General features: G+C 47.9%; 2 protein-coding genes and 1 long non-coding RNA gene across 3 annotated transcripts in view; 2 read left to right on the forward strand and 1 right to left on the reverse strand.

The window, feature by feature from the left end:
* The first annotated feature begins 2,730 nt into the window (after window positions 1-2,730).
* Window positions 2,731-6,261, forward strand: LOC133108509 (uncharacterized). Its single transcript, XR_009704660.1, has 3 exons — window positions 2,731-2,965; window positions 4,729-4,844; window positions 5,484-6,261. It is a non-coding gene; the product is annotated as an uncharacterized LOC133108509 (long non-coding RNA).
* A 3,580-nt stretch (window positions 6,262-9,841) lies between these two features.
* On the forward strand, window positions 9,842-25,643 carry LOC133107522 (sperm acrosome membrane-associated protein 4-like). Its single transcript, XM_061216548.1, has 4 exons — window positions 9,842-9,899; window positions 24,607-24,636; window positions 24,802-24,906; window positions 25,236-25,643. The coding sequence occupies exons 1-4, from the start codon at window positions 9,842-9,844 to the stop codon at window positions 25,472-25,474; spliced, it is 432 nt and encodes a 143-aa protein (XP_061072532.1). The 3' UTR covers window positions 25,475-25,643.
* Window positions 25,644-27,261: 1,618 nt separating this feature from the next.
* The window catches only part of pabpc4 (poly(A) binding protein, cytoplasmic 4 (inducible form)), a 24,772-nt gene continuing 24,173 nt past the window's right edge, over window positions 27,262-27,860 (reverse strand). The window contains exon 15 of the mRNA XM_061253093.1: window positions 27,262-27,860. This exon is cut by the window's right edge and continues 210 nt beyond it. The gene's annotated coding sequence lies outside the window, so the exon portion shown is untranslated.

Below are 27,860 nucleotides of genomic sequence, written 5' to 3' on the forward strand. Positions count from 1 at the left end.
CTCCTTTTCAGGCCACACGGTCCATTCAACCCGGTTTGGACACTGAATTGCTTTGCTTCCCGTTCAAGGGTGACATTGAATTGTTAAACCACCTGCAACTGGTGCTTTTTTATTTTTCTTTTTTCTTTTTTAGAATTACACTCCCCTTTTTAAACTTGATGCTTTTGCTGTGACTTGGAAGTTGAACAATGTGGTGTCATTGAAAATACTGAATGAATTAAACCCATTTTAGCGTCTCTTTTTAAACCCATTTCTTGTGATTACGTATGGAAACTGTGAATCCTAAATGTCATTGTGACTATGAGCCCAATGTTCAATAAAGTCTGAAATGCACTTCTGTTTGTGTTCGTCCCTCCCTGATGTGACTCGACCCGCTCTTCGATTTCAGTTATTGCCATCACAAGTTGATAACGTATCGGGTAGCCAGTGTATGAATTAAGGATATGTGGTTTGCTCACGTTATGTCTGACCACAGGGCTAAGGAACCAATCGCAACCACGGAATGCATTGAATTTAAGTCTTTAACTTCAGGTGTGGTACAACAAGCAGGGGTCGATAGCCAGCACACAGAAGCGTTACAGAAAAACCAAAACAACAGCTGTCACAGGCAAGAGTTCATACACGCATCGTGCAAGGGACAAAGGGAAATCCGGAAAACGTAATCCGAAAGTTCAGCCAGAAGTTGACACCAGCCGATCAAAACCAAGACCGACTCAGAATCCAAGGAAAAATGAAATAAAATCTGGGTACACAAGACCGCTGGAGAGTTAGACAAGCACATAAGAATCTGGCAACGAACACAAATATATGGGTGTAAATACGCAGGTGATCGGACTGAAATGACAAAGTGACAAAATTGCTTGGAGCCCGTTCACTTTGGACTTTGTGAGGCTCAATATCTCAGAACGCAGTATGTCACCATAGAAAGATGCCTTTTATTTTGTTTTGTTTTGCGTTGGCTAAGACAATCAGCAGGGAGGTTGTTCCAGGAATGTTGGACAACTCGCCCCACTGGCTCCTTGCTTGTGATCTCAGACAACCTTGATCAAGTTATGTAAATCGTAAATTGCTTACAGTAATATGTTTTTTTTTTTTTTATGAAATGCAAAAATGTCTGTTAAATTAAATCTTTTGGAAAATTAATTTGGAAATCTCAAATATGTTCTTTTATACCAACACAATATATATATATATATATATATATATATATATATATATAGCCTAAGGTGCCGAAGACTTCTGCACAGTACTGTATATAGCACCTTTATCCAAAGCGCTGCGCAATTAATGCTGCTTATTCACCCATTCATACACACACACACACACACCAACAGCGATTGGCTGCCAGGCAAGGCACCAACCAGCTCAGGAGCAATTAGGGTGTCTTGCTCAGGGACACTTCGACACAGCCCGGGAGGGGGAATCAAACCGGCAACCCTCCAACGACTGCTCTTACCACCTGAGCCCTGTAGTCTAGTGTCCAAGGTACATGACCGGGACCCAGAAGGTTGGTGGTTCAATCCAAGGTGTAATCACAATAAAATCCACACAGCTGTTGGGCCCTTGAGCTAAGGCCCTTAACCCCACATTGCTCCAGGGGAGGATTGCCCCCTGCTTAGCCTTTTCTGGCATAGGTTGACCAACCCAGGTGACCCACCTGTTATGTACGGCACTGAGGACCCAGACGCAGACCAGGGGATAATCCAAAAACGTAGTTATTTATTCTGAATTCGTAAGTCAGGAGATCCAAGACAAAGACAAAAACAGATAGCAAAAGAATAGTCAAGAAAACAGGCAAAAAGGTCAAAAATCCAGAAAATCAGAAGGCGGAAATACGAAAGGGCGAGGGCAAAAACCAAAGTCACTAAAACAAAGCAGATAATCAAAAACCAGGAAGGCAGAAGGGCAAACAAAAGGCGTACTCAAGAAATAGGCGTACAAATAATTCAGCTCTGTAACTGATCAACGTTCTGACAATGGGTGAAACAGAGACTGAGGTTTAAATACATGAGGGAAGGTGACAATCTACATTACATTACATTACATTATTGGCATTTGGCAGACGCTCTTATCCAGAGCGACGTACAACAAAGTATCTAGGCGGGGCTGGGAAAATGTGGGCTAAACAAATAGACAACAGGTGGGGAAACATAATAGAGTAATAACATAATAACGGGAAGGAGACGAAAACGCGGACTGGATGCACGTAACCACACATGTAAAACATACGGCTCCGGATTAGGGAGTATACATTTGCATAGATTGAAGACGTAGTGATAGTCAGAGACAGGTGCGAACACTTCGCTGAAACTAAGCGAGTAATCAAGAATAGCATAGGGGGGCGGAGTTATAGAACAGTGCAGAAACACGAAGAGATTGCGTTAGTGAATTAGTTACGTGAATACAAGTGACTGTTAGTTAGTGAGACAAACAATCAGTGTATTAATCGGATTAGTACTGTACAATATCTAGATCAGTAGTAGTTAGTAAGAATAGTGCTTTACAACATTTAACTACCAAGAGCAGAGGAAGTAAGAATTGCGAATGTTGAAAGCCCGAAACTGCCGTAAACAAAAATAGTGGGACACGCAGACACGGGAGTGACTAGGCTGGTAAACATTCAGACGCAGACATAACGGGATAACAAATGAGAACTGTAATGGAAAACAATAACCAAGGATGTATGAAAAATGAATAAATAACAAGAATAAACATGGACAGATACAGAAACATTACACCACCGCTGTGTACGTGGCTGTTTTAATTTCTCTGCAAACACCGAGTCGGAATCCTGCCAGCCAAACACACTAAGCTGTATTTGTTGCTTGCAGAACAGCTGAGGGAAAGCTCGGTGAAATCAGTCAGGTTCAGTTTCGTTTCTTTGTAAATGCAGCCAGACAGTAGTGTATATAAAGGACTGTCAGGACACTGCAACTAGAACCTTCTGTGACCTACAGGGATTCAGGTAAGGTCTTATATAAATACCAATATAAATATAATATACACTTATGTGGAAACAGCACATATACTGTATAAATGTTTTAAATGTTCCTTTTACTTTTTTACATCTACTGTATTGTGTTATAGGTCTGAACTGTTTTGTGTTTTGTGAGTTATACATATCCATCCATCCATCCATTATCTGAACCCGCTTATCCTGATCAGGGTCGCAGGAGCCCATCCCAGCACACACTGGGCGAAAGGCAGGAATACACCCTGGACAGGTCGCCAGTCTATCTCAGGGCACACACACCATTCACTCACTCACACACTCACACACTCACACACTCATACCTACGGGCAAGTGGAGAGGGGGATGAGTGGAGAGGGGGATGAGTGGATGAGTGGAGAGGGGGATGAGTGGGGAGGGGATGAGTGGATGAGTGGGAGGGGGATGAGTGGAGAGGGGGATGAGTGGATGAGTGGGAGGGGAGTGAGAGGAGACGGGGATGAGTGGATGAGTGGATGAGTGGAGAGGGGGATGAGTGGAGAGGGGGATGAGTGGATGAGTGGAGAGGGGGATGAGTGGGGAGGGGATGAGTGGATGAGTGGAGAGGGGGATGATTGGGGAGGGGATGAGTGGATGAGTGGAGAGGGGGATGAGTGGATGAGTGGAGAGGGGGATGAGTGGATGAGTGGGGAGGGGATGAGTGGATGAGTGGGAGGGGGATGAGTGGATGAGTGGGAGGGGAGTGAGAGGAGACGGGGATGAGTGGATGAGTGGAGAGGGGGCTGAGTGGATGAGTGGAGAGGGGGATGAGTGGATGAATATATATAAAATATATTATTACATGGTTTGTTTTCACTTGCTTTTGTTTCTGCACTTGCATAAACAACACACGCACACACACACTGCCTAACACACACACACACACACACACACACACACACACTGCCTAACACACAGTCACACACACACGCTCTGCCTAACAAATGCGCACACACACACTCACACGCTCACACTCACACACACACTGCCTAACGCATGCAGGGGGGATTAATGGATGAGTTGCGAGGGGGATGAGTGGGAGGGGAGTGAGAGGAGACGGGGATGAGTGGATGAGTGGAGAGGGGGATAAGTGGAGAGGGGGATGAGTGGATGAGTGGAGAGGGGGATGAGTGGGGAGGGGATGAGTGGATGAGTGGGAGGGGGATGAGTGGATGAGTGGAGAGGGGGATGAGTGGATGAGTGGGAGGGGAGTGAGAGGAGACGGGGATGAGTGGATGAGTGGATGAGTGGAGAGGGGGATGAGTGGAGAGGGGGATGAGTGGATGAGTGGAGAGGGGGATGAGTGGATGAGTGGAGAGGGAGTTGAGTGGATGAGTGGATGAGTGGGAGGGGGCTGAGTGGATGAGTGGAGAGGGGGCTGAGTGGATGAGTGGAGAGGGGGATGAGTGGATGAGTGGGAGGGGGATGAGTGAATGAGTGGGAGGGGAGTGAGAGGAGACGGGGATGAGTGGATGAGTGGGAGGGGGATGAGTGGATGAGTGGGAGGGGGCTGAGTGGATGAGTGGAGAGGGGGCTGAGTGGAGAGGGGGCTGAGTGGATGAGTGGAGAGGGGGATGAGTGGAGAGGGGGCTGAGTGGAGAGGGGGATGAGTGGATGAGTGGGAGGAGGATGAGTGGATGAGTGGAGAGGGGGCTGAGTGGATGAGTGGAGAGGGGGATGAGTGGCTGAGTGGATGAGTGGAGAGGGGGATGAGTGTTGTTCCATCTCTCCTTCCTCAGAGGCCGCCATCTTGGAGAGCCTGAGCCCCAGCTGTCACTCAAACGGAGAGGAGGCGGAGCCTCCGGAGCTCACCGAACAGATGGGCGGAGACCTCCGCCAGACCACACTCTATCAGGTGTGTGTCTGTGTGTGTGTGTTTGTGTGGGCGAGTGTGTGTGTGTGTGCGTATTACATTACATTACATTATTGGCATTTGGCAGACGCTCTTATCCAGAGCGACCTACAGTTGATTAGACTAAGCAGGAGACAATCCTCCCCTGGAGCAATTCAGGATTAAGGGCCTTGCTCAAGGGCCCAACAGCTGTGCGGATCTTATTGTGGCTAGATTAGAACCACCGACCTTGTGTGTCCCAGTCATTTACCTTAACCACTACGCTACGGGCCGCCCGTGTATGACTGTGCGTGAGTGTGAGTGTGTGTATGAGCGGGTGTGTATGAGCGGGTGTGTGTGTGAGAGAGTGTGTGTGTGGGGGTGTGTGAGTGTGGGGGTGTGTGTATGTGTCTGTGTGTGTGAGTGTGTGTGACTGTGTTTGTGTGTGTGTGAGTGTGTGTGTGTCTGTGCGCGCGTGTGTGTGTATGTTTGTGTGAGTGTGTGTGTATGTGAATGTGTGTGTGTGTCTGTGCGCGTGTGTGTATGTATGTGTGTGTGAGTGTGAGTGTATGTGAGTGTGTATCTATGTGTGTATGTGAATGCGTCTGTCTGTGTGAGTGTGTGTGTGTGTGTCCACGTTTTTTACGTCTTCACTCCAAACAGGAGGAAGTGTCCACCAGGAAGGACTGTGAGAAAGACGCATCCTTGTCGGTTACCGGGGCGATTTCTCTCCCGAGTCCTTCCCAGCACTTGGCCAATCAAAATCCGGACGAACTGAAAACGGAAACCGCTGACGAGGAGTGAGCCTCCGGGGAACCGCCGGGAAGAGGATCATGGGACACGGAGTTCCACCCAGGATTCCTACACTCCAGCTAGTGCCACTATAAATATTTATGACAGTTAACAGTTAACCCCCCAGACAACTCTTTGGGTGAATTCAGGTAATGTTTGTACATTTAATCCAGACTGGGGGCAGAAACTGAGGTGTCCCAAATTATCTGAATTCACTTACATAGTGACCTATATACAGTGCACTCTGACAATGTAATAACAGATGACTCTTGATGGAAGCTGATGCTGGACGATGGGCCCTTAAACCCCCAAACTGAGCCGCGAAGGCCACCCTCCCCTTACCTCAGTTTACTTTATTTTTACCTTTTTTCGTGAACAGCTCTATTTGTCCAATTCTGGACAGCCGTGGTTGTGGTTGGATAAACCTGCAGGGCGGGATTAAAAGGAGTGAAAGTACTTTTGTTGTTGTTGTTGTTGTTGATGTTGTTATTTCGTCTCTTGTGTGGGTGAGGGTTAAGACAACATTTATCAACATGTGATGGACATGTTTCCCTGAAACATGTATGTTTTCATTCCTGTGTACACCTGGACATCATCGCTGAATGGATCTATTATCGAATGGATCAATAAATGTAAGATCTCTCCTGAAGGACTCTGGTGCAAGATAAATTATTATCTTTTCTATTTGCCCCCATGGTAACGGCTGACTGCTGGACCGCACCGTCAAACGGTAAATGGTTGGCATTTATATAGCGCCTTTATCCAAAGCGCTGTACAATTGATGCTTTTCATTCACCCATTCACACACACACTCACACACCGACGGCGATTGGCTGCCATGCAAGGCACCAACCAGCTCGTCGGGATTATTTGGGGGTTAGGTGTCTTACTCAGAGACACTTCGGGCGGGGGATCGAACCGGCAACCCTCCGACTGCCAGACGACCGCTCTTACTGCCTGAGCCATGTCGCCCCAGTCAGTGTAATTAACTCTGCAGTGTCCCTCCGTGTTGAACCCTGTGTTCACAAACCGCGGCAGACGGCGAGCAGCCGTCAGGGTGAGACGAGCTGGGGTTGGGACACGCCTGGTGCTCTGAGACCCAGCTGTCCCGTTTGGGGGGGGTGGACATTCCAAATTATTGCGGGTGTGAACTGGATACAGGTATACAACCCCATGTTGGGTGCCAAATTATTTTAATTAATTAATTAATTAATTAATTAAATGCTCACTGTTCTGCTCCGATCAATGGGATCCAACCTCGCTGACATTACTGATATCCAGTGGCTAGATGGCGGTTTAAAGACGATCTCACTGAGCTTCTTCAGTGCCTTTGGAAATATGCCACCAGGGCCTGCTGCCTCATTTGTTTTTAATTGATGTAATTTATCTAGGACTTTTAATATCCCCTATCGCAATATTGCCTGAGACATTATTGAATCTGCCTTCCAGCCTATCAGTGACCTACTTCCTGGTAAAACCCTCAAGAAAGTAGCCAATGAAGTCATCAGCAATATCCTTATTCTCATAAAGCAGTGCTCCTTCTTTTCGTTTGGCTGCTTTAGCTTTCCTTTGCCCACTACAGTATGGAAAGAAAGGCTTGGGATTACATTTAGCAGCTTGCGCAGTGTGCCTTTCGAAGCCTTTTCGCTAACCATAGTTATTTTTTAACCTTAGCATATTACAATATTCATCCTTATTGCTCTCAGTGCAGTCTGCAGGTCTGAAACCCATCTTTCCTGCTTGGTAGGGGTGGAGATTCCAAATTATGGTGGGTAGGAACTGCATACAGGTATCCCGGCCCATGTTGGGAGCCACATTATCTTTAAAAATAAATAAATAAATAAAATTCACTCACTCGGTATTTATTAGACTTATTTTATAGACTTCTGCTGCTGTAGTGTATCCACTTAGAGTTATGATGCATTGTGTGTGTCAAGAGATACTCTCCTGCATACCACTGTTGTAATGTGTGGTTGTTTTTGTTCCTGTCACCTTCCTGTCAGCTTTGACCAGTCTTGCCCTTCTCCTTTGACCTCTCTCAATAACGGCATTCCTGTTTTTTGCAGCATTCTTTGCAAACTCTGCAGACTAGTGTGCGTGACAATCCAAGGAGATCAGCTGTTTGCGAGATACTCAAACCACTCTCTGCCACCAACAATCATTCCACTGTCAAAGTCACTTAGATTAGATAATCGCATGAATAAGTAGGTGTCATAAAGTGTTCCTAATGAAGTGCGTGGTTAGTGTATATGCTCACTGTTCTGCTTCGGATCCAACCTCACTGAAAAAACAGGCTTCACAATTGTGGCCCCCCTGGTTTAATACTTTGTGCAAGCACCCCTGGCAAAGGTGATCGCTTGTGATTACTGACTGCCTTCTTCAGTGCAGGCCGATGGGGTTTCCCACGGGATGGCCATTGCATCACATATTCTTAAGGACACAGCAGTCAAGAGGCTGCCTGGGACAGCTTGATCTTTTCCTCTTCACTTTATTTACAGGTGATGCACGGGCTAGGCAGAGGCCTGCTCTTGGAAGCACATTTTATTTGTTCTCTGCTACTGCTAGCACCCCAAGCTAATTGTTGGTTTAAGCTGGATTCACTGTTGTAGGCCCCTCCTGCAAGGGCAATTCCTTTGTTTTTGCTCTACCCTGAAGACAATTGAGTTTGGGGTCAAAAGATGTACATGAGATGCAAATTTCAGATTTTATTTCCTGGTATTTTTATCTTTATTTGTTCAACAACTTAGAACAAATTACCTTTTCTATCAGACCACCCAATTTTTAGGTGAGCACAATTGGAACAGAATTGGACTGACAGGTGTGTCTTGTTGCCCAGGTGTGTCCTGTTAGATTGATTGGTTAAACAATAAATAGTTATGAATGTCTACTCTTGGGTTTGGCCTGTGAAGACTGCATTTGTGTTAGAAAATATAAACCAACATGAAGACCAGAGAGCCGTCTTTGGGAGAAGCTCAGAAGCTTAGAAAAGAGGGTGAATGGACAATACTTTTGCTTACCTAATAATTCTGATACAAAAGATGATATGTGGTCTGATTTCAGACCAACTTCTGCTCTTAATTATTTAATAGGAGCAGTCATTAACATGATATGTCATTTATAGCCACATTCTGTGATATACACAGCAGCTGATAAATGTTCTTGTCTTGAAGCATTTTATTGTGGTCTAATTTACAAGTTAATCAGTCATGTTGTATATGGATAATTATATATTATATGGTGCATGTGACTCATTAGCTGACTGAGCCAGGGTAACTGGTGGCAGCAAAATCCCGCATACACACCGGCCCCCAAGGACTGGAGTTAAACCTGCAGACACTGCGGCCCTCCAGGACTGGAGTTAAACCTGCAGACACTGCGGCCCTCCAGGACTGGAGTTAAACCTGCACACACACCGGCCCTCCAGGACTGGAGTTAAACCTGCACACACACCGGCCCTCCAGGACTGGAGTTAAACCTGCACACACACCGGCCCTCCAGGACTGGAGTTAAACCTGCACACACACCGGCCCTCCAGGACTGGAGTTAAACCTGCACACACACCGGCCCTCCAGGACTGGAGTTAAACCTGCACACACACCGGCCCTCCAGGACTGGAGTTAAACCTGCACACACACCGGCCCTCCAGGACTGGAGTTAAACCTGCACACACACCGGCCCTCCAGGACTGGAGTTAATCCTGCACACACACCGGCCCTCCAGGACTGGAGTTAAACCTGCACACACACCGGCCCTCCAGGACTGGAGTTAAACCTGCATACACACCGGCCCTCCAGGACTGGAGTTAAACCTGCACACACACCGGCCCTCCAGGACTGGAGTTAAACCTGCACACACACCGGCCCTCCAGGACTGGAGTTGCCCATCTCTGGACTAGCTTTTTAAATGAGACACCGATTCTATGTCCTGGAAGGATGCAGAATGTTCTCTCTCCCACTCCCAGCAATCGATACCAGTAAAACCAGTTCAGCTCCCACAACCAGTTCATCAATCCCATCCATCTGCCACACCCAACAACGCCCCCATCCACACCCCCACCTGTAACATTAACACAATGCGGTCCAGTCAGGCTCTCTCATTACGATCAATACTCCGGTCACCTCCGCAAGTTGAAAAGACAAGCTGTAAGGGGTTTTGTACTTCTGAAACGGTTCATTGCATTTGAGACAACATATTGAGGGCTTCAAAAAACAAACAAAAAAGCGGTGAACATGAACGTCCGTCTGTTGGTGGTCTTTGTGCTGTCTGTTAGCCTGGAAGGCATATCTGGTAAGTTGAACCTCCTTCTGACTGGCGAGTTTTCTTGCTTTGGCTTCCAAGTGGTTAATGTTTTTAAACCGCGTTAGAGATTTTACCCTACCTTGTCGTATGTATGTGTTATTTGTATGCATTTCGTCCTCTGTATACCATCTACGGTCAATGCCAAAAAGTGCCAGTGTGTGATAATTCTGTGATGTAGTCCTAGGTGGTGCTACGTGGATGGCCGTTAACCATCGTCATGCCATAACTGACTCGTTCATATGGTATTATCCCTCTTATACCACGGCTAACTTGCCAACACAATGTAGCTATGGACAGTTTCATTTTTCGTTTACAAACCAATGTATTCATTGAAACGCAATAGGAATGGGAGAAAAAATTGTCTGAAATGTTTTTCCATTTGTGGACAGTGGTTTCTGGTGTAGTGATTGTTTTTTAATTTAATATTTCTGTTTACAGGTCAAAGAATGGGGGCAGGTATGTATGTGAAATGTGTTGGGTACAGCGGCTGCTATCGTAGTGGAACCTAAATTAATTTCATACTCACTGACAATCACACACAATTTTTGTAAAATCTGCATTCACATGTCCATGTCACTGAGTTTGAGACCCACTGAAACTCAGTATTCCCACTGACACCCACTCACCCCACTGACACTCATTATTCCCACTGACACGCACTCAGCCCACAGACACTCATTATTCCCACTGACACGCACTCACCCCACTGACACTCACTATTCCCACTGACATGCACTCACCCCACTGACACTCACTATTCCCACTGACACGCACTCACCCCACTGTCACTCACTATTCCCACTGACACTCACTCACCCCACTGACACTCACTATTCCCACTGACACTCACTATTCCCACTGACACTCACTATTCCCACTGACATGCACTCACCCCACTGACACTCACTATTCCCACTGACATGCACTCACCCCACTGACACTCACAATTCCCAATGACATGCACTCACCCCACTGACACTCACTATTCTCACTGACATGCACTCACCCCACTGATACTCACTATTCCCACTGACATGCACTCACCCCACTGACACTCACTATTCCCACTGACATGCACTCACCCCACTGACACTCTCTATTCCCACTGACACTCACTATTCCCACTGACACACACTCACCCCACTGACACTCTCTATTCCCACTGACATGCACTCACCCCACTGACACTCTCTATTCCCACTGACACTCACAATTCCCACTGACATGCACTCACCCCACTGACACTCTCTATTCCCACTGACACTCACTATTTATCATTGTAGCAACAGAATCCTCAGCATGTTTTTCCATTTGTGTTCAGTGGCTTCTGGTGTAGTAATGGTTTTTTAATTTAATATTTCTCTCAACAGCTCCAGGGTGGGGTCACCCAGGTATGTATGTGAAATGTGTTGTGTACACCGGCTGCTATCGTAGTGGAACCTAAATTAATTTCATACTCACTCACGATCACACACAATTTTAGTAAAATCTGCAAACACATGTCCATGTCACTGAGTTTGAGACCCACTGACATTCACTATTCCCACTGACATGCACTCACCCCACTGACACTCACTATTCCCACTGACATGCACTCACCCCACTGACACTCACTATTCCCACTGAAATGCACTCACCCCACTGACACTCACTATTCCCACTGACATGCACTCACCCCACTGACACTCACTATTCCCACTGACATTCTCTATTCCCACTGACACTCACTATTCCCACTGACACCCACTCACCGCACTGACACTCTCTATTCCCACTGACACTCACTATTCCCACTGACACGCACTCACCCCACTGACACTCACTATTCCCACTGACACTCACTCACCCCACTGACACTCTCTCTTCGCACTGACACACACTATTCCCACTGACACTCACTATTCCCACTGACACTCACTCACCCCACTGACACTCACTATTCCCACTGACACACATTATTCCTACTGACACCCACTCACCCCACTGACACTCTCTATTCCCACTGACACTCACTATTGCCACTGACATGCACTCACGCCACTGACACTCTCTATTCCCACTGACACTCTCTATTCCCACTGACACTCACTATTCCCACTGACACACACTCACCCCACTGACACTCTCTATTCCCACTGACACACACTCACCCCACTGACACTCAGTATTCCCACTGACATGCACTCACCCCACTGACACTCACTATTCCCACTGACACTCTCTCTTCCCACTGACACTCACTATTCCGACTGACATGCACTCACCCCACTGACACTCACTATTCCCACTGACACTCTCTATTCCCACTGACACTCACTATTCCCACTGACACTCTCTATTCCCACTGACACTCACGATTCCCACTGACACGCACTATTCCTACTGACACCCACTCACCCCACTGAAACTCTCTATTCCCACTGACACTCACTATTGCCACTGACATGCACTCACCCCACTGACACTCACTATTCCCACTGACATGCACTCACCCCACTGACACTCTCTATTCCCACTGACACTCTCTATTCCCACTGACACACACTCACCCCACTGACACTCAGTATTCCCACTGACATGCACTCACTCCACTGACACTCACTATTCCCACTGACACTCTCTCTTCCCACTGACACTCACTATTCCGACTGACATGCACTCACCCCACTGACACTCACTATTCCCACTGACACTCACTCACCCCACTGATACTCACTATTCCCACTCACACTCACTATTCCCACTCACACTCACTCACCCCACTGACACTCACTATTCCCAGAGACACTCACTCACCCCACTTACATGCACTCACCCCACTGACACTCACTATTCCCACTGACATGAACTCACCCCACTGACACTCTCTATTCCCACTGACACTCACTATTCCCACTGACATGCACTCACCCCACTGATACTCACTATTACCACTGACACTCACGATTCCCACTGACACGCACTATTCCTACTGACACCCACTCACCCCACTGACACTCTCTATTCCCACTGACACTCACTATTGCCACTGACATGCACTCACCCCACTGACACTCACTATTCCCACTGACATGCACTCACCCCACTGACACTCTCTATTCCCACTGACACTCACTATTCCCACTGACACACACTCACCCCACTGACACTCTCTATTCCCACTGACACACACTCACCCCACTGACACTCAGTATTCCCACTGACATGCACTCACCCCACTGACACTCACTATTCTCACTGACACTCTCTATTCCCACTGACACTCTCTATTCCCACTGACACACACTCACCCCACTGACACTCACTATTCTCACTGACATGCACTCACCCCACTGACACTCACTATTCCCACTGACACTCTCTCTTCCCACTGACACTCTCTATTCCCACTGACATGCACTCACCCCACTGACACTCACTATTCCCACTGACACTCTCTCTTCCCACTGACACTCACTATTCCGACTGACATGCACTCACCCCACTGACACTCACTATTCCCACTGACACTCGCTATTCCCACTGACACTCTCTATTCCCACTGACACTCTCTATTCCCACTGACACTCACGATTCCCACTGACACGCACTATTCCTACTGACACCCACTCACCCCACTGACACTCTCTATTCCCACTGACACTCACTATTGCCACTGACATGCACTCACCCCACTGACACTCACTATTCCCACTGACATGCACTCACCCCACTGACACTCTCTATTCCCACTGACACTCTCTATTCCCACTGACACACACTCACCCCACTGACACTCAGTATTCCCACTGACATGCACTCACTCCACTGACACTCACTATTCCCACTGACACTCTCTCTTCCCACTGACACTCACTATTCCGACTGACATGCACTCACCCCACTGACACTCACTATTCCCACTGACACTCACTCACCCCACTGATACTCACTATTCCCACTCACACTCACTATTCCCACTCACACTCACTCACCCCACTGACACTCACTATTCCCAGAGACACTCACTCACCCCACTTACATGCACTCACCCCACTGACACTCACTATTCCCACTGACATGAACTCACCCCACTGACACTCTCTATTCCCACTGACACTCACTATTCCCACTGACATGCACTCACCCCACTGATACTCACTATTACCACTGACACTCACGATTCCCACTGACACGCACTATTCCTACTGACACCCACTCACCCCACTGACACTCTCTATTCCCACTGACACTCACTATTGCCACTGACATGCACTCACCCCACTGACACTCACTATTCCCACTGACATGCACTCACCCCACTGACACTCTCTATTCCCACTGACACTCACTATTCCCACTGACACACACTCACCCCACTGACACTCTCTATTCCCACTGACACACACTCACCCCACTGACACTCAGTATTCCCACTGACATGCACTCACCCCACTGACACTCACTATTCTCACTGACACTCTCTATTCCCACTGACACTCTCTATTCCCACTGACACACACTCACCCCAATGACACTCACTATTCTCACTGACATGCACTCACCCCACTGACACTCACTATTCCCACTGACACTCTCTCTTCCCACTGACACTCTCTATTCCCACTGACATGCACTCACCCCACTGACACTCACTATTCCCACTGACACTCTCTCTTCCCACTGACACTCACTATTCCGACTGACATGCACTCACCCCACTGACACTCACTATTCCCACTGACACTCTCTATTCCCACTGACACTCACTATTCCCACTGACACTCTCTATTCCCACTGACACACACTCACCCCACTGACACTCAGTTTTCCCACTGACATGCACTCACCCCACTGACACTCACTATTCCCACTGACACTCTCTCTTCCCACTGACACTCACTATTCCGACTGACATGCACTCACCCCACTGACACTCACTATTCCCACTGACACTCTCTATTCCCACTGACACTCACTATTCCCACTGACACTCTCTATTCCCACTGACACTCACGATTCCCACTGACACGCACTATTCCTACTGACACCCACTCACCCCACTGACACTCTCTATTCCCACTGAATCTCACTATTGCCACTGACATGCACTCACCCCACTGACACTCACTATTCCCACTGACATGCACTCACCCCACTGACACTCTCTATTCCCACTGACACTCTCTATTCCCACTGACACACACTCACCCCACTGACACTCAGTATTCCCACTGACATTCACTCACTCCACTGACACTCACTATTCCCACTGACACTCTCTCTTCCCACTGACACTCACTATTCCGACTGACATGCACTCACCCCACTGACACTCACTATTCCCACTGACACTCACTCACCCCACTGATACTCACTATTCCCACTCACACTCACTCACCCCACTGACACTCACTATTCCAGAGACACTCACTCACCCCACTGACATGCACTCACCCCACTGACACTCACTATTCCCACTGACATGTACTCACCCCACTGACACTCTCTATTCCCACTGACACTCACTATTCCCACTGACATGCACTCACCCCACTGATACTCACTATTCCCACTGACACTCACGATTCCCACTGACACGCACTATTCCTACTGACACCCACTCACCCCACTGACACTCTCTATTCCCACTGACACTCACTATTGCCACTGACATGCACTCACCCCACTGACACTCACTATTCCCACTGACATGCACTCACCCCACTGACACTCTCTATTCCCACTGACACTCACTATTCCCACTGACACGCACTCACCCCACTGACACTCACTATTCCCACTGACACTCACTCACCCCACTGACACTCTCTCTTCGCACTGACACTCACTATTCCCACTGACATGCACTCACCCCACTGACACTCACTATTCCCACTGACATGCACTCACCCCACTGACACTCTCTATTCCCACTGACACTCACTATTTATCATTGTAGCAACAGAATCCTCAGCATGTTTTTCCATTTGTGTTCAGTGGCTTCTGGTGTAGTAATGGTTTTTTAATTTAATATTTCTCTCAACAGCTCCAGAGTGGGGTCTCCCAGGTATGTATGTGAAATGTGTTGTGTACACCGGCTGCTATCGTAGTGGAACCTAAATTAATTTCATACTCACTCACGATCACACACAATGTTAGTAAAATCTGCAAACACATGTCCATGTCACTGAGTTTGAGACCCACTGACATTCACTATTCCCACTGACATGCACTCACCCCACTGACACTCACTATTCCCACTGACATGCACTCACCCCACTGACACTCACTATTCCCACTGAAATGCACTCACCCCACTGACACTCATTATTCCCACTGACATTCTCTATTCCCACTGACACTCACTATTCCCACTGACACCCACTCACCGCACTGACACTCTCTATTCCCACTGACACTCACTATTCCCACTGACACGCACTCACCCCACTGACACTCACTATTCCCACTGACACTCTCTCTTCGCACTGACACTCACTATTCCCACTGACATGCACTCACCCCACTGACACTCACTATTCCCACTGACACACACTATTCCTACTGACACCCACTCACCCCACTGACACTCTCTATTCCCACTGACACTCACTATTGCCACTGACATGCACTCACCCCACTGACACTCTCTATTCCCACTGACACTCTCTATTCCCACTGACACTCACTATTCCCACTGACACACACTCACCCCACTGACACTCTCTATTCCCACTGACACACACTCACCCCACTGACACTCAGTATTCCCACTGACATGCACTCACCCCACTGACACTCACTATTCCCACTGACACTCTCTATTCCCACTGACACTCACTATTCCCACTGACACTCTCTATTCCCACTGACACTCACGATTCCCACTGACACGCACTATTCCTACTGACACCCACTCACCCCACTGACACTCTCTATTCCCACTGACACTCACTATTGCCACTGACATGCACTCACCCCACTGACACTCACTATTCCCACTGACATGCACTCACCCCACTGACACTCTCTATTCCCACTGACACTCTCTATTCCCACTGACACACACTCACCCCACTGACACTCAGTATTCCCACTGACATGCACTCACTCCACTGACACTCACTATTCCCACTGACACTCTCTCTTCCCACTGACACTCACTATTCCGACTGACATGCACTCACCCCACTGACACTCACTATTCCCACTGACACTCACTATTCCCACTCACACTCACTCACCCCACTGACACTCACTATTCCCAGAGACACTCACTCACCCCACTGACATGCACTCACCCCACTGACACTCACTATTCCCACTGACATGAACTCACCCCACTGACACTCTCTATTCCCACTGACACTCACTATTCCCACTGACATGCACTCACCCCACTGATACTCACTATTCCCACTGACACTCACGATTCCCACTGACACGCACTATTCCTACTGACACCCACTCACCCCACTGACACTCTCTATTCCCACTGACACTCACTATTGCCACTGACATGCACTCACCCCACTGACACTCACTATTCCCACTGACATGCACTCACCCCACTGACACTCTCTATTCCCACTGACACTCTCTATTCCCACTGACACACACTCACCCCACTGACACTCAGTATTCCCACTGACATGCACTCACTCCACTGACACTCACTATTCCCACTGACACTCTCTCTTCCCACTGACACTCACTATTCCGACTGACATGCACTCACCCCACTGATACTCACTATTCCCACTGACACTCACTATTCCCACTCACACTCACTCACCCCACTGACACTCACTATTCCCAGAGACACTCACTCACCCCACTGACATGCACTCACCCCACTGACACTCACTATTCCCACTGACATGAACTCACCCCACTGACACACTCTATTCCCACTGACACTCACTATTCCCACTGACATGCACTCACCCCACTGATACTCACTTTTCCCACTGACACTCACGATTCCCACTGACACGCACTATTCCTACTGACACCCACTCACCCCACTGAGACTCTCTATTCCCACTTACACTCACTATTGCCACTGACATGCACTCACCCCACTGACACTCACTATTCCCACTGACATGCACTCACCCCACTGACACTCTCTATTCCCACTGACACTCACTATTCCTACTGACACACACTCACCCCACTGACACTCTCTATTCCCACTGACACACACTCACCCCACTGACACTCAGTATTCCCACTGACATGCACTCACCCCACTGACACTCACTATTCTCACTGACACTCTCTATTCCCACTGACACTCACTATTCCCACTGACACACACTCACCCCATTGACACTCTCTATTCCCACTGACACACACTCACCCCACTGACACTCACTATTCTCACTGACATGCACTCACCCCACTGACACTCACTATTCCCACTGACACTCTCTCTTCCCACTGACACTCTCTATTCCCACTGACACACACTCACCCCACTGACACTCAGTTTTCCCACTGACATGCACTCACCCCACTGACACTCACTATTCCCACTGACATGCACTCACCCCACTGATACTCACTATTACCACTGACACTCACGATTCCCACTGACATGCACTATTCCTACTGACACCCACTCACCCCACTGACACTCTCTATTCCCACTGACACTCACTATTGCCACTGACATGCACTCACCCCACTGACACTCACTATTCCCACTGACATGCACTCACCCCACTGACACTCTCTATTCCCACTGACACTCACTATTCCCACTGACACACACTCACCCCACTGACACTCTCTATTCCCACTGACACACACTCACCCCACTGACACTCAGTATTCCCACTGACATGCACTCACCCCACTGACACTCACTATTCTCACTGACACTCTCTATTCCCACTGACACTCACTATTCCCACTGACACACACTCACCCCATTGACACTCTCTATTCCCACTGACACACACTCACCCCACTGACACTCACTATTCTCACTGACATGCACTCACCCCACTGACACTCACTATTCCCACTGACACTCTCTCTTCCCACTGACACTCTCTATTCCCACTGACATGCACTCACCCCACTGACACTCACTATTCCCACTGACACTCTCTCTTCCCACTGACACTCACTATTCCGACTGACATGCACTCACCCCACTGACACTCACTATTCCCACTGAAGCTCTCTATTCCCACTGACACTCACTATTCCCACTGACACTCTCTATTCCCACTGACACACACTCACCCCACTGACACTCAGTTTTCCCACTGACATGCACTCACCCCACTGACACTCACTATTCCCACTGACACTCTCTCTTCCCACTGACACTCACTATTCCGACTGACATGCACTCACCCCACTGACACTCACTATTCCCACTGACACTCTCTATTCCCACTGACACTCACTATTCCCACTGACACTCTCTATTCCCACTTACACTCACGATTCCCACTGACACGCACTATTCCTACTGACACCCACTCACCCCACTGACACTCTCTATTCCCACTGACACTCACTATTGCCACTGACATGCACTCACCCCACTGACACTCACTATTCCCACTGACATGCACTCACCCCACTGACACTCTCTATTCCCACTGACACTCACTATTCCCACTGACACACACTCACCCCACTGACACTCTCTATTCCCACTGACACACACTCACCCCACTGACACTCAGTATTCCCACTGACATGCACTCACCCCACTGACACTCACTATTCTCACTGACACTCTCTATTCCCACTGACACTCACTATTCCCACTGACACACACTCACCCCATTGACACTCTCTATTCCCACTGACACACACTCACCCCACTGACACTCACTATTCTCACTGACATGCACTCACCCCACTGACACTCACTATTCCCACTGACACTCTCTCTTCCCACTGACACTCTCTATTCCCACTGACATGCACTCACCCCACTGACACTCACTATTCCCACTGACACTCTCTCTTCCCACTGACACTCACTATTCCGACTGACATGCACTCACCCCACTGACACTCACTATTCCCACTGAAGCTCTCTATTCCCACTGACACTCACTATTCCCACTGACACTCTCTATTCCCACTGACACACACTCACCCCACTGACACTCAGTTTTCCCACTGACATGCACTCACCCCACTGACACTCACTATTCCCACTGACACTCTCTCTTCCCACTGACACTCACTATTCCGACTGACATGCACTCACCCCACTGACACTCACTATTCCCACTGACACTCTCTATTCCCACTGACACTCACTATTCCCACTGACACTCTCTATTCCCACTTACACTCACGATTCCCACTGACACGCACTATTCCTACTGACACCCACTCACCCCACTGACACTCTCTATTCCCACTGACACTCACTCACCCCACTGACACTCTCTCTTCGCACTGACACTCACTATTCCCACTGACATGCACTCACCCCACTGACACTCACTATTCCCACTGACATGCACTCACCCCACTGACACTCTCTATTCCCACTGACACTCACTATTTATCATTGTAGCAACAGAATCCTCAGCATGTTTTTCCATTTGTGTTCAGTGGCTTCTGGTGTAGTAATGGTTTTTTAATTTAATATTTCTCTCAACAGCTCCAGAGTGGGGTCTCCCAGGTATGTATGTGAAATGTGTTGTGTACACCGGCTGCTATCGTAGTGGAACCTAAATTAATTTCATACTCACTCACGATCACACACAATGTTAGTAAAATCTGCAAACACATGTCCATGTCACTGAGTTTGAGACCCACTGACATTCACTATTCCCACTGACATGCACTCACCCCACTGACACTCACTATTCCCACTGACATGCACTCACCCCACTGACACTCACTATTCCCACTGAAATGCACTCACCCCACTGACACTCACTATTCCCACTGACATTCTCTATTCCCACTGACACTCACTATTCCCACTGACACCCACTCACCGCACTGACACTCTCTATTCCCACTGACACTCACTATTCCCACTGACACGCACTCACCCCACTGACACTCACTATTCCCACTGACACTCACTCACCCCACTGACACTCTCTCTTCGCACTGACACTCACTATTCCCACTGACATGCACTCACCCCACTGACACTCACTATTCCCACTGACACACACTATTCCTACTGACACCCACTCACCCCACTGACACTCTCTATTCCCACTGACACTCACTATTGCCACTGACATGCACTCACCCCACTGACACTCTCTATTCCCACTGACACTCTCTATTCCCACTGACACTCACTATTCCCACTGACACACACTCACCCCACTGACACTCTCTATTCCCACTGACACACACTCACCCCACTGACACTCAGTATTCCCACTGACATGCACTCACCCCACTGACACTCACTATTCCCACTGACACTCTCTATTCCCACTGACACTCACTATTCCCACTGACACTCTCTATTCCCACTGACACTCACGATTCCCACTGACACGCACTATTCCTACTGACACCCACTCACCCCACTGACACTCTCTATTCCCACTGACACTCACTATTGCCACTGACATGCACTCACCCCACTGACACTCACTATTCCCACTGACATGCACTCACCCCACTGACACTCTCTATTCCCACTGACACTCTCTATTCCCACTGACACACACTCACCCCACTGACACTCAGTATTCCCACTGACATGCACTCACTCCACTGACACTCACTATTCCCACTGACACTCTCTCTTCCCACTGACACTCACTATTCCGACTGACATGCACTCACCCCACTGACACTCACTATTCCCACTGACACTCACTCACCCCACTGATACTCACTATTCCCACTGACACTCACTATTCCCACTCACACTCACTCACCCCACTGACACTCACTATTCCCAGAGACACTCACTCACCCCACTGACATGCACTCACCCCACTGACACTCACTATTCCCACTGACATGAACTCACCCCACTGACACTCTCTATTCCCACTGACACTCACTATTCCCACTGACATGCACTCACCCCACTGATACTCACTATTCCCACTGACACTCACGATTCCTACTGACACGCACTATTCCTAATGACACCCACTCACCCCACTGACACTCTCTATTCCCACTGACACTCACTATTGCCACTGACATGCACTCACCCCACTGACACTCACTATTCCCACTGACACTCACTATTCCCACTGACACACACTCACCCCACTCTGACATGCACTCACCCCACTGACACTCTCTATTCCCACTGACACTCTCTATTCCCACTGACACACACTCACCCCACTGACACTCAGTATTCCCACTGACATTCACTCACTCCACTGACACTCCCTATTCTCACTGACACTCTCTATTCCCACTGACACTCACTATTCCCACTGACACACACTCACCCCATTGACACTCTCTATTCCCACTGACACACACTCACCCCACTGACACTCACTATTCTCACTGACATGCACTCACCCCACTGACACTCACTATTCCCACTGACACTCTCTCTTCCCACTGACACTCTCTATTCCCACTGACACACACTCACCCCACTGACACTCAGTTTTCCCACTGACATGCACTCACCCCACTGACACTCACTATTCCCACTGACACTCTCTCTTCCCACTGACACTCACTATTCCGACTGACATGCACTCACCCCACTGACACTCACTATTCCCACTGACACTCTCTATTCCCACTGACACTCACTATTCCCACTGACACTCTCTATTCCCACTGACACTCACGATTCCCACTGACACGCACTATTCCTACTGACACCCACTCACCCCACTGACACTCTCTATTCCCACTGACACTCACTATTGCCACTGACATGCACTCACCCCACTGACACTCACTATTCCCACTGACATGCACTCACCCCACTGACACTCTCTATTCCCACTGACACTCTCTATTCCCACTGACACACACTCACCCCACTGACACTCAGTATTCCCACTGACATGCACTCACTCCACTGACACTCACTATTCCCACTGACACTCTCTCTTCCCACTGACACTCACTATTCCGACTGACATGCACTCACCCCACTGACACTCACTATTCCCACTGACACTCACTCACCCCACTGATACTCACTATTCCCACTGACACTCACTATTCCCACTCACACTCACTCACCCCACTGACACTCACTCTTCCCAGAGACACTCACTCACCCCACTGACATGCACTCACCCCACTGACACTCACTATTCCCACTGACATGTACTCACCCCACTGACACTCTCTATTCCCACTGACACTCACTATTCCCACTGACATGCACTCACCCCACTGATACTCACTATTCCCACTGACACTCACGATTCCCACTGACACGCACTATTCCTACTGACACCCACTCACCCCACTGACACTCTCTATTCCCACTGACACTCACTATTGCCACTGACATGCACTCACCCCACTGACACTCACTATTCCCACTGACATGCACTCACCCCACTGACACTCTCTATTCCCACTGACACTCACTATTCCCACTGACACACACTCACCCCACTGACAGTCTCTATTCCCACTGACACACACTCACCCCACTGACACTCAGTATTCCCACTGACATGCACTCACCCCACTGACACTCACTATTCTCACTGACACTCTCTATTCCCACTGACACTCACTATTCCCACTGACACTCACTATTCCCACTGACACACACTCACCCCACTGACAGTCTATATTCCCACTGACACACACTCACCCCACTGACACTCACTATTCTCACTGACATGCACTCACCCCACTGACACTCACTATTCCCACTGACACTCTCTCTTCCCACTGACACTCACTATTCCCACTGACATGCACTCACCCCACTGACACTCACTATTCCCACTGACACTCTCTATTCCCACTGACACTCACTATTCCCACTGACACTCACTCACCCCACTGATACTCACTATTCCCACTGACACTCACGATTCCCACTGACACGCACTATTCCTACTGACACCCACTCACCCCACTGACACTCTCTATTCCCACTGACACTCACTATTGCCACTGACATGCACTCACCCCACTGACACTCACTATTCCCACTGACATGCACTCACCCCACTGACACTCTCTATTCCCACTGACACTCTCTATTCCCACTGACACACACTCACCCCACTGACACTCAGTATTCCCACTGACATGCACTCACTCCACTGACACTCACTATTCCCACTGACACTCTCTCTTCCCACTGACACTCACTATTCCGACTGACATGCACTCACCCCACTGACACTCTCCATTCCCACTGACACTCACTATTCCCACTGACACCCACTCACCCCACTGACACGCACTCACCCCACTGACACTCACTTACCCCACTGACACTCACTATTCCCACCACTATGTTGCCACACCGCCACCATCCATATTCACACGTTCATAATATGGGACCTGTATAAATATATTACACTGCATATATTTCATAAATGAGAGATATGGTACAAGTACAGTTTGATTTTAGTAACACACACACACACACATACACACTTAAACGCAGTCATATTTCTTGCATCTGAGTGATATCATTCACCGTATCGGTGCTTTTCATAACAAGTAGTGTTCTGAATGCTGGAAGACGTTGAAATTGATTCTGCGCTTGTGCTGTCCTTTTCAGATGACCGGTCTTTGAACAATGGCACAGCCTGTGAGTATCATTCCATCTTTCATCCTTATTTCTCCCCACTGATGTGCTGTGTGGAGATGGAGCCGTAGCTTGCCGTTTCTCCCCACTGATGTGCTGTGTGGAGATGGAGCTGTAGCTTGCCGTTTGCAGTAGTTCATTAAAATGATTCCTTCCCCCCTTGCTCAGCTCTGACCTGCAACAAGTGCAGTGTGGGGCTTTTTGGAACATGTCTGATGCCTGGCTTCGTGGAGTGTGATGCCTCTGAGCCCAACTGCTACACTGGGAGAGCAGGTAGGGACACCCCCCACCCCTACAGACTGCCCCACCCCCATAATAAGCATGGAGCAGGTGCTCTAATGGGCAACGCTTGCCTCTTCATGCACAATCATTCATATCACTTCAATATTTATACCATTCAGTCCCTGACATCTTAAGTTCAAATGAAAATGAACATTCTGTATTTAATGAAGCTTTATTGCTCTAGAACTGTAAGGTTGAATCCACCTCATTGTAGTGGTCACAAGGGCAATGTAACCTAAATAAATGTAAAACTCTAAAACCCTGTTCCTTGATTTTAAAATTGACCAATAAAAATACTGTGATTATTATCCCCCCCACAGAGTTCCCCTCCATCTCTGGATTCCTGGGCTTCAACACTCAGGGCTGCCTTGACTCTTCCTCCTGCAACACCACCACCAACGGCACCATCTTGGGCGCTGGGTACACGATCACCTGCACCTGCTGCACCACTGACTTATGCAACCCAGTGGTGAGCGGAGCTGCTCCTGTCCAGCTGTCTCTGAGTGTGGCTGCTAGCGCCGCCCTGCTGGCCTGCATGTGGCACAGCGGGCAGTACTAGACCCTGCAGTGTGCAGCTGACTGGGACCCCACTGCTCAAACGGCCGGCGATCCAGTCCAGTCATTCATACACACACACACACACACACACATGCGCACACACACATGCGCACACACACACACACACACACACACACACCAACACACACACACACACACTCACACACACACACACAACCGGTCTGACTCCTTTTCAGGCCCGGTTGGACACTGAATTGCTTTGCTTCCCGTTCAAGGGTGACATTGAATTGTTAAACCACCTGCAACTGGTGCTTTTTTATTTTTATTTTTTATTTTTTAGAATTACACTCCCCTTTTTAAACTTGATGCTTTTGCTGTGACTTGGAACTTGAACAATGTGGTGTCATTGAAAATACTGAATGAATTAAACCCTTTTTAGCGTCTCTTTTTAAACCCATTTCTTGTGATTACGTATGGAAACTGTGAATCCTAAATGTCATTGTGACTACGAGCCAAATGTTCAATAAAGTCTGAAACGCATTTCTGTTTGTGTTCGTCCCTCCCTGATGTGACTCGACCCGCTCTTCGATTTCAGTTATTGCCATCACAAGTTGATAACGTATCGGGCAGCCAGTGTATGAATTAAGGATATACATGGTCTGCCGACATTGCTAATGTGATTAACATGTAACAGTCTACTCAGACTGTTTCAATGTCATTACACCTTTCAGTTCCAAGCCCCTGTGACACGGCTCCCCCCAAAATCCCAAGCGGGTTTTTGGTTTGGTTGACACTTGAGTGGGGTTTTAGGAGGGACTCGAAGCGATCGATTGGTCCATTTGGCTCCAGCCGTCATTTCGATTGGTCTAAAAGGCCGAGCGCCGTAGGAGGGGCGAGGTGGCACGGTTGTGTTTATCAATTTGAATGGAGCCCTTACTGCCTAGATTTCAGTTCGTATCAAGTATTAGACTTGCCTACTGCAGCCGTAGAATATTACGCTGAATATGAACTATTTATTCACACAAATCCTAGTTAATACAGTTATGAAGTCCGTCGTTTCCAACTTTCGACTTTCGAGGATTAGCCAATAAAATTGCGATGTTTAAAATGACAATGATCCGACTAGAAAAACACAAGAGAATATGCCTATAAAAAAAAAAAATTAAAAAAAAATGGGAATGGCGCGGTGCTGTAATTTCAGAAGGAAGCGTGGAGGCGTGAATTGGTCAGATTTGTGTACCAAATACAACACCAAGGATTTAGCTTGGCGATCTAAAAACACATAACATCACTTTTTACACTGAAATCCCGATACATCCCCTTTAGCTCCTATTGGTTTAACTGTAACCAGACGTCACGCCGTCACTGTCGGCAATGTCACTGAAGTGTCCTGTGGAATCATGGGAAGTGTAGTTACGAGGTCCCTCCATAAGGAATATATTAGTACATTAACTCATGAAAGATTAGCCATGTAATTTCATGCTTCATCAATTTGTACATCATTAATTCATGATTAATAACCACATCAGTTCATGCCAATTCATATTGTAAACCTTACTGTAAGGTGTGACCACAAAGGGTTTTCAGTGCTGGGGTTTTAGTCACTTCATTTGTAGTTACACTGCTTGAGTCAGTTACCTCCATTTGCATTGTCATTCTACTGCAAGCATGGGCTTAAATGCCAGATTGTCAAGTTTCCGTGTTCTTAAAACGCTTGCTTCTCATACTTCCGTCTCCACCAGGCCAAAGCCAAACAGCCCATTTGTTGTGGCGTATTAATTATGTTTACTGAAACTGTCCGAAATAAATAAATAAATGCACAAATAATTGCTGATTATTTCATCCCTTTATTGACAGAGCCACATCACCCAAATGTATTTTATGGGATGGAGGAATCCAACAGTCCCAATCAAAGCAGCAAGCACACAACTTCCAAACAAATCAAAGAAAGAAGAAGAGATATTTTCTAATAGAAAAAAAGGATTTGGCCTGGCCACAGAGTGGAGAGGTTTACATTTAGAAATAAACCCCTCTCTCTCTCTCTGTGCTGTTTTTAATATATTATTTTAGATAAATAATTACAGTACTAAAATATAATTTCAAAGAACTGTAATTATGCTTTTTGAAAAATGTATTTTCAAGTATGCTTTGTGTGTATTGTTTGGCTTTCTAGTGTATGTCTGTGTCTGCCTGTGTGTGCACAGTGTGTTAGAGGGACCTCTAGTGGAAAGTGAGTGTGTGGTGTGTGTGTGTATGTGTGTGTATAGTGTGTGAGTGGACAGAGTGTGTGTGTATGTATGTGTGTAGTGTGTGTTAGAGGGCCATCTAGTGGAAAGTGTATGTGTGGTGTGTGTGTATCTATGTGTGTAGTGTGTGTAAGAGGGACCTCTAGTGGACAGTGTGTGTGTGTGGTGTGTGTGTATAGT

Source organism: Conger conger, chromosome 1, assembly GCF_963514075.1.
Source record: "Conger conger chromosome 1, fConCon1.1, whole genome shotgun sequence".
NCBI classification, from domain to species: domain Eukaryota; kingdom Metazoa; phylum Chordata; class Actinopteri; order Anguilliformes; family Congridae; genus Conger; species Conger conger.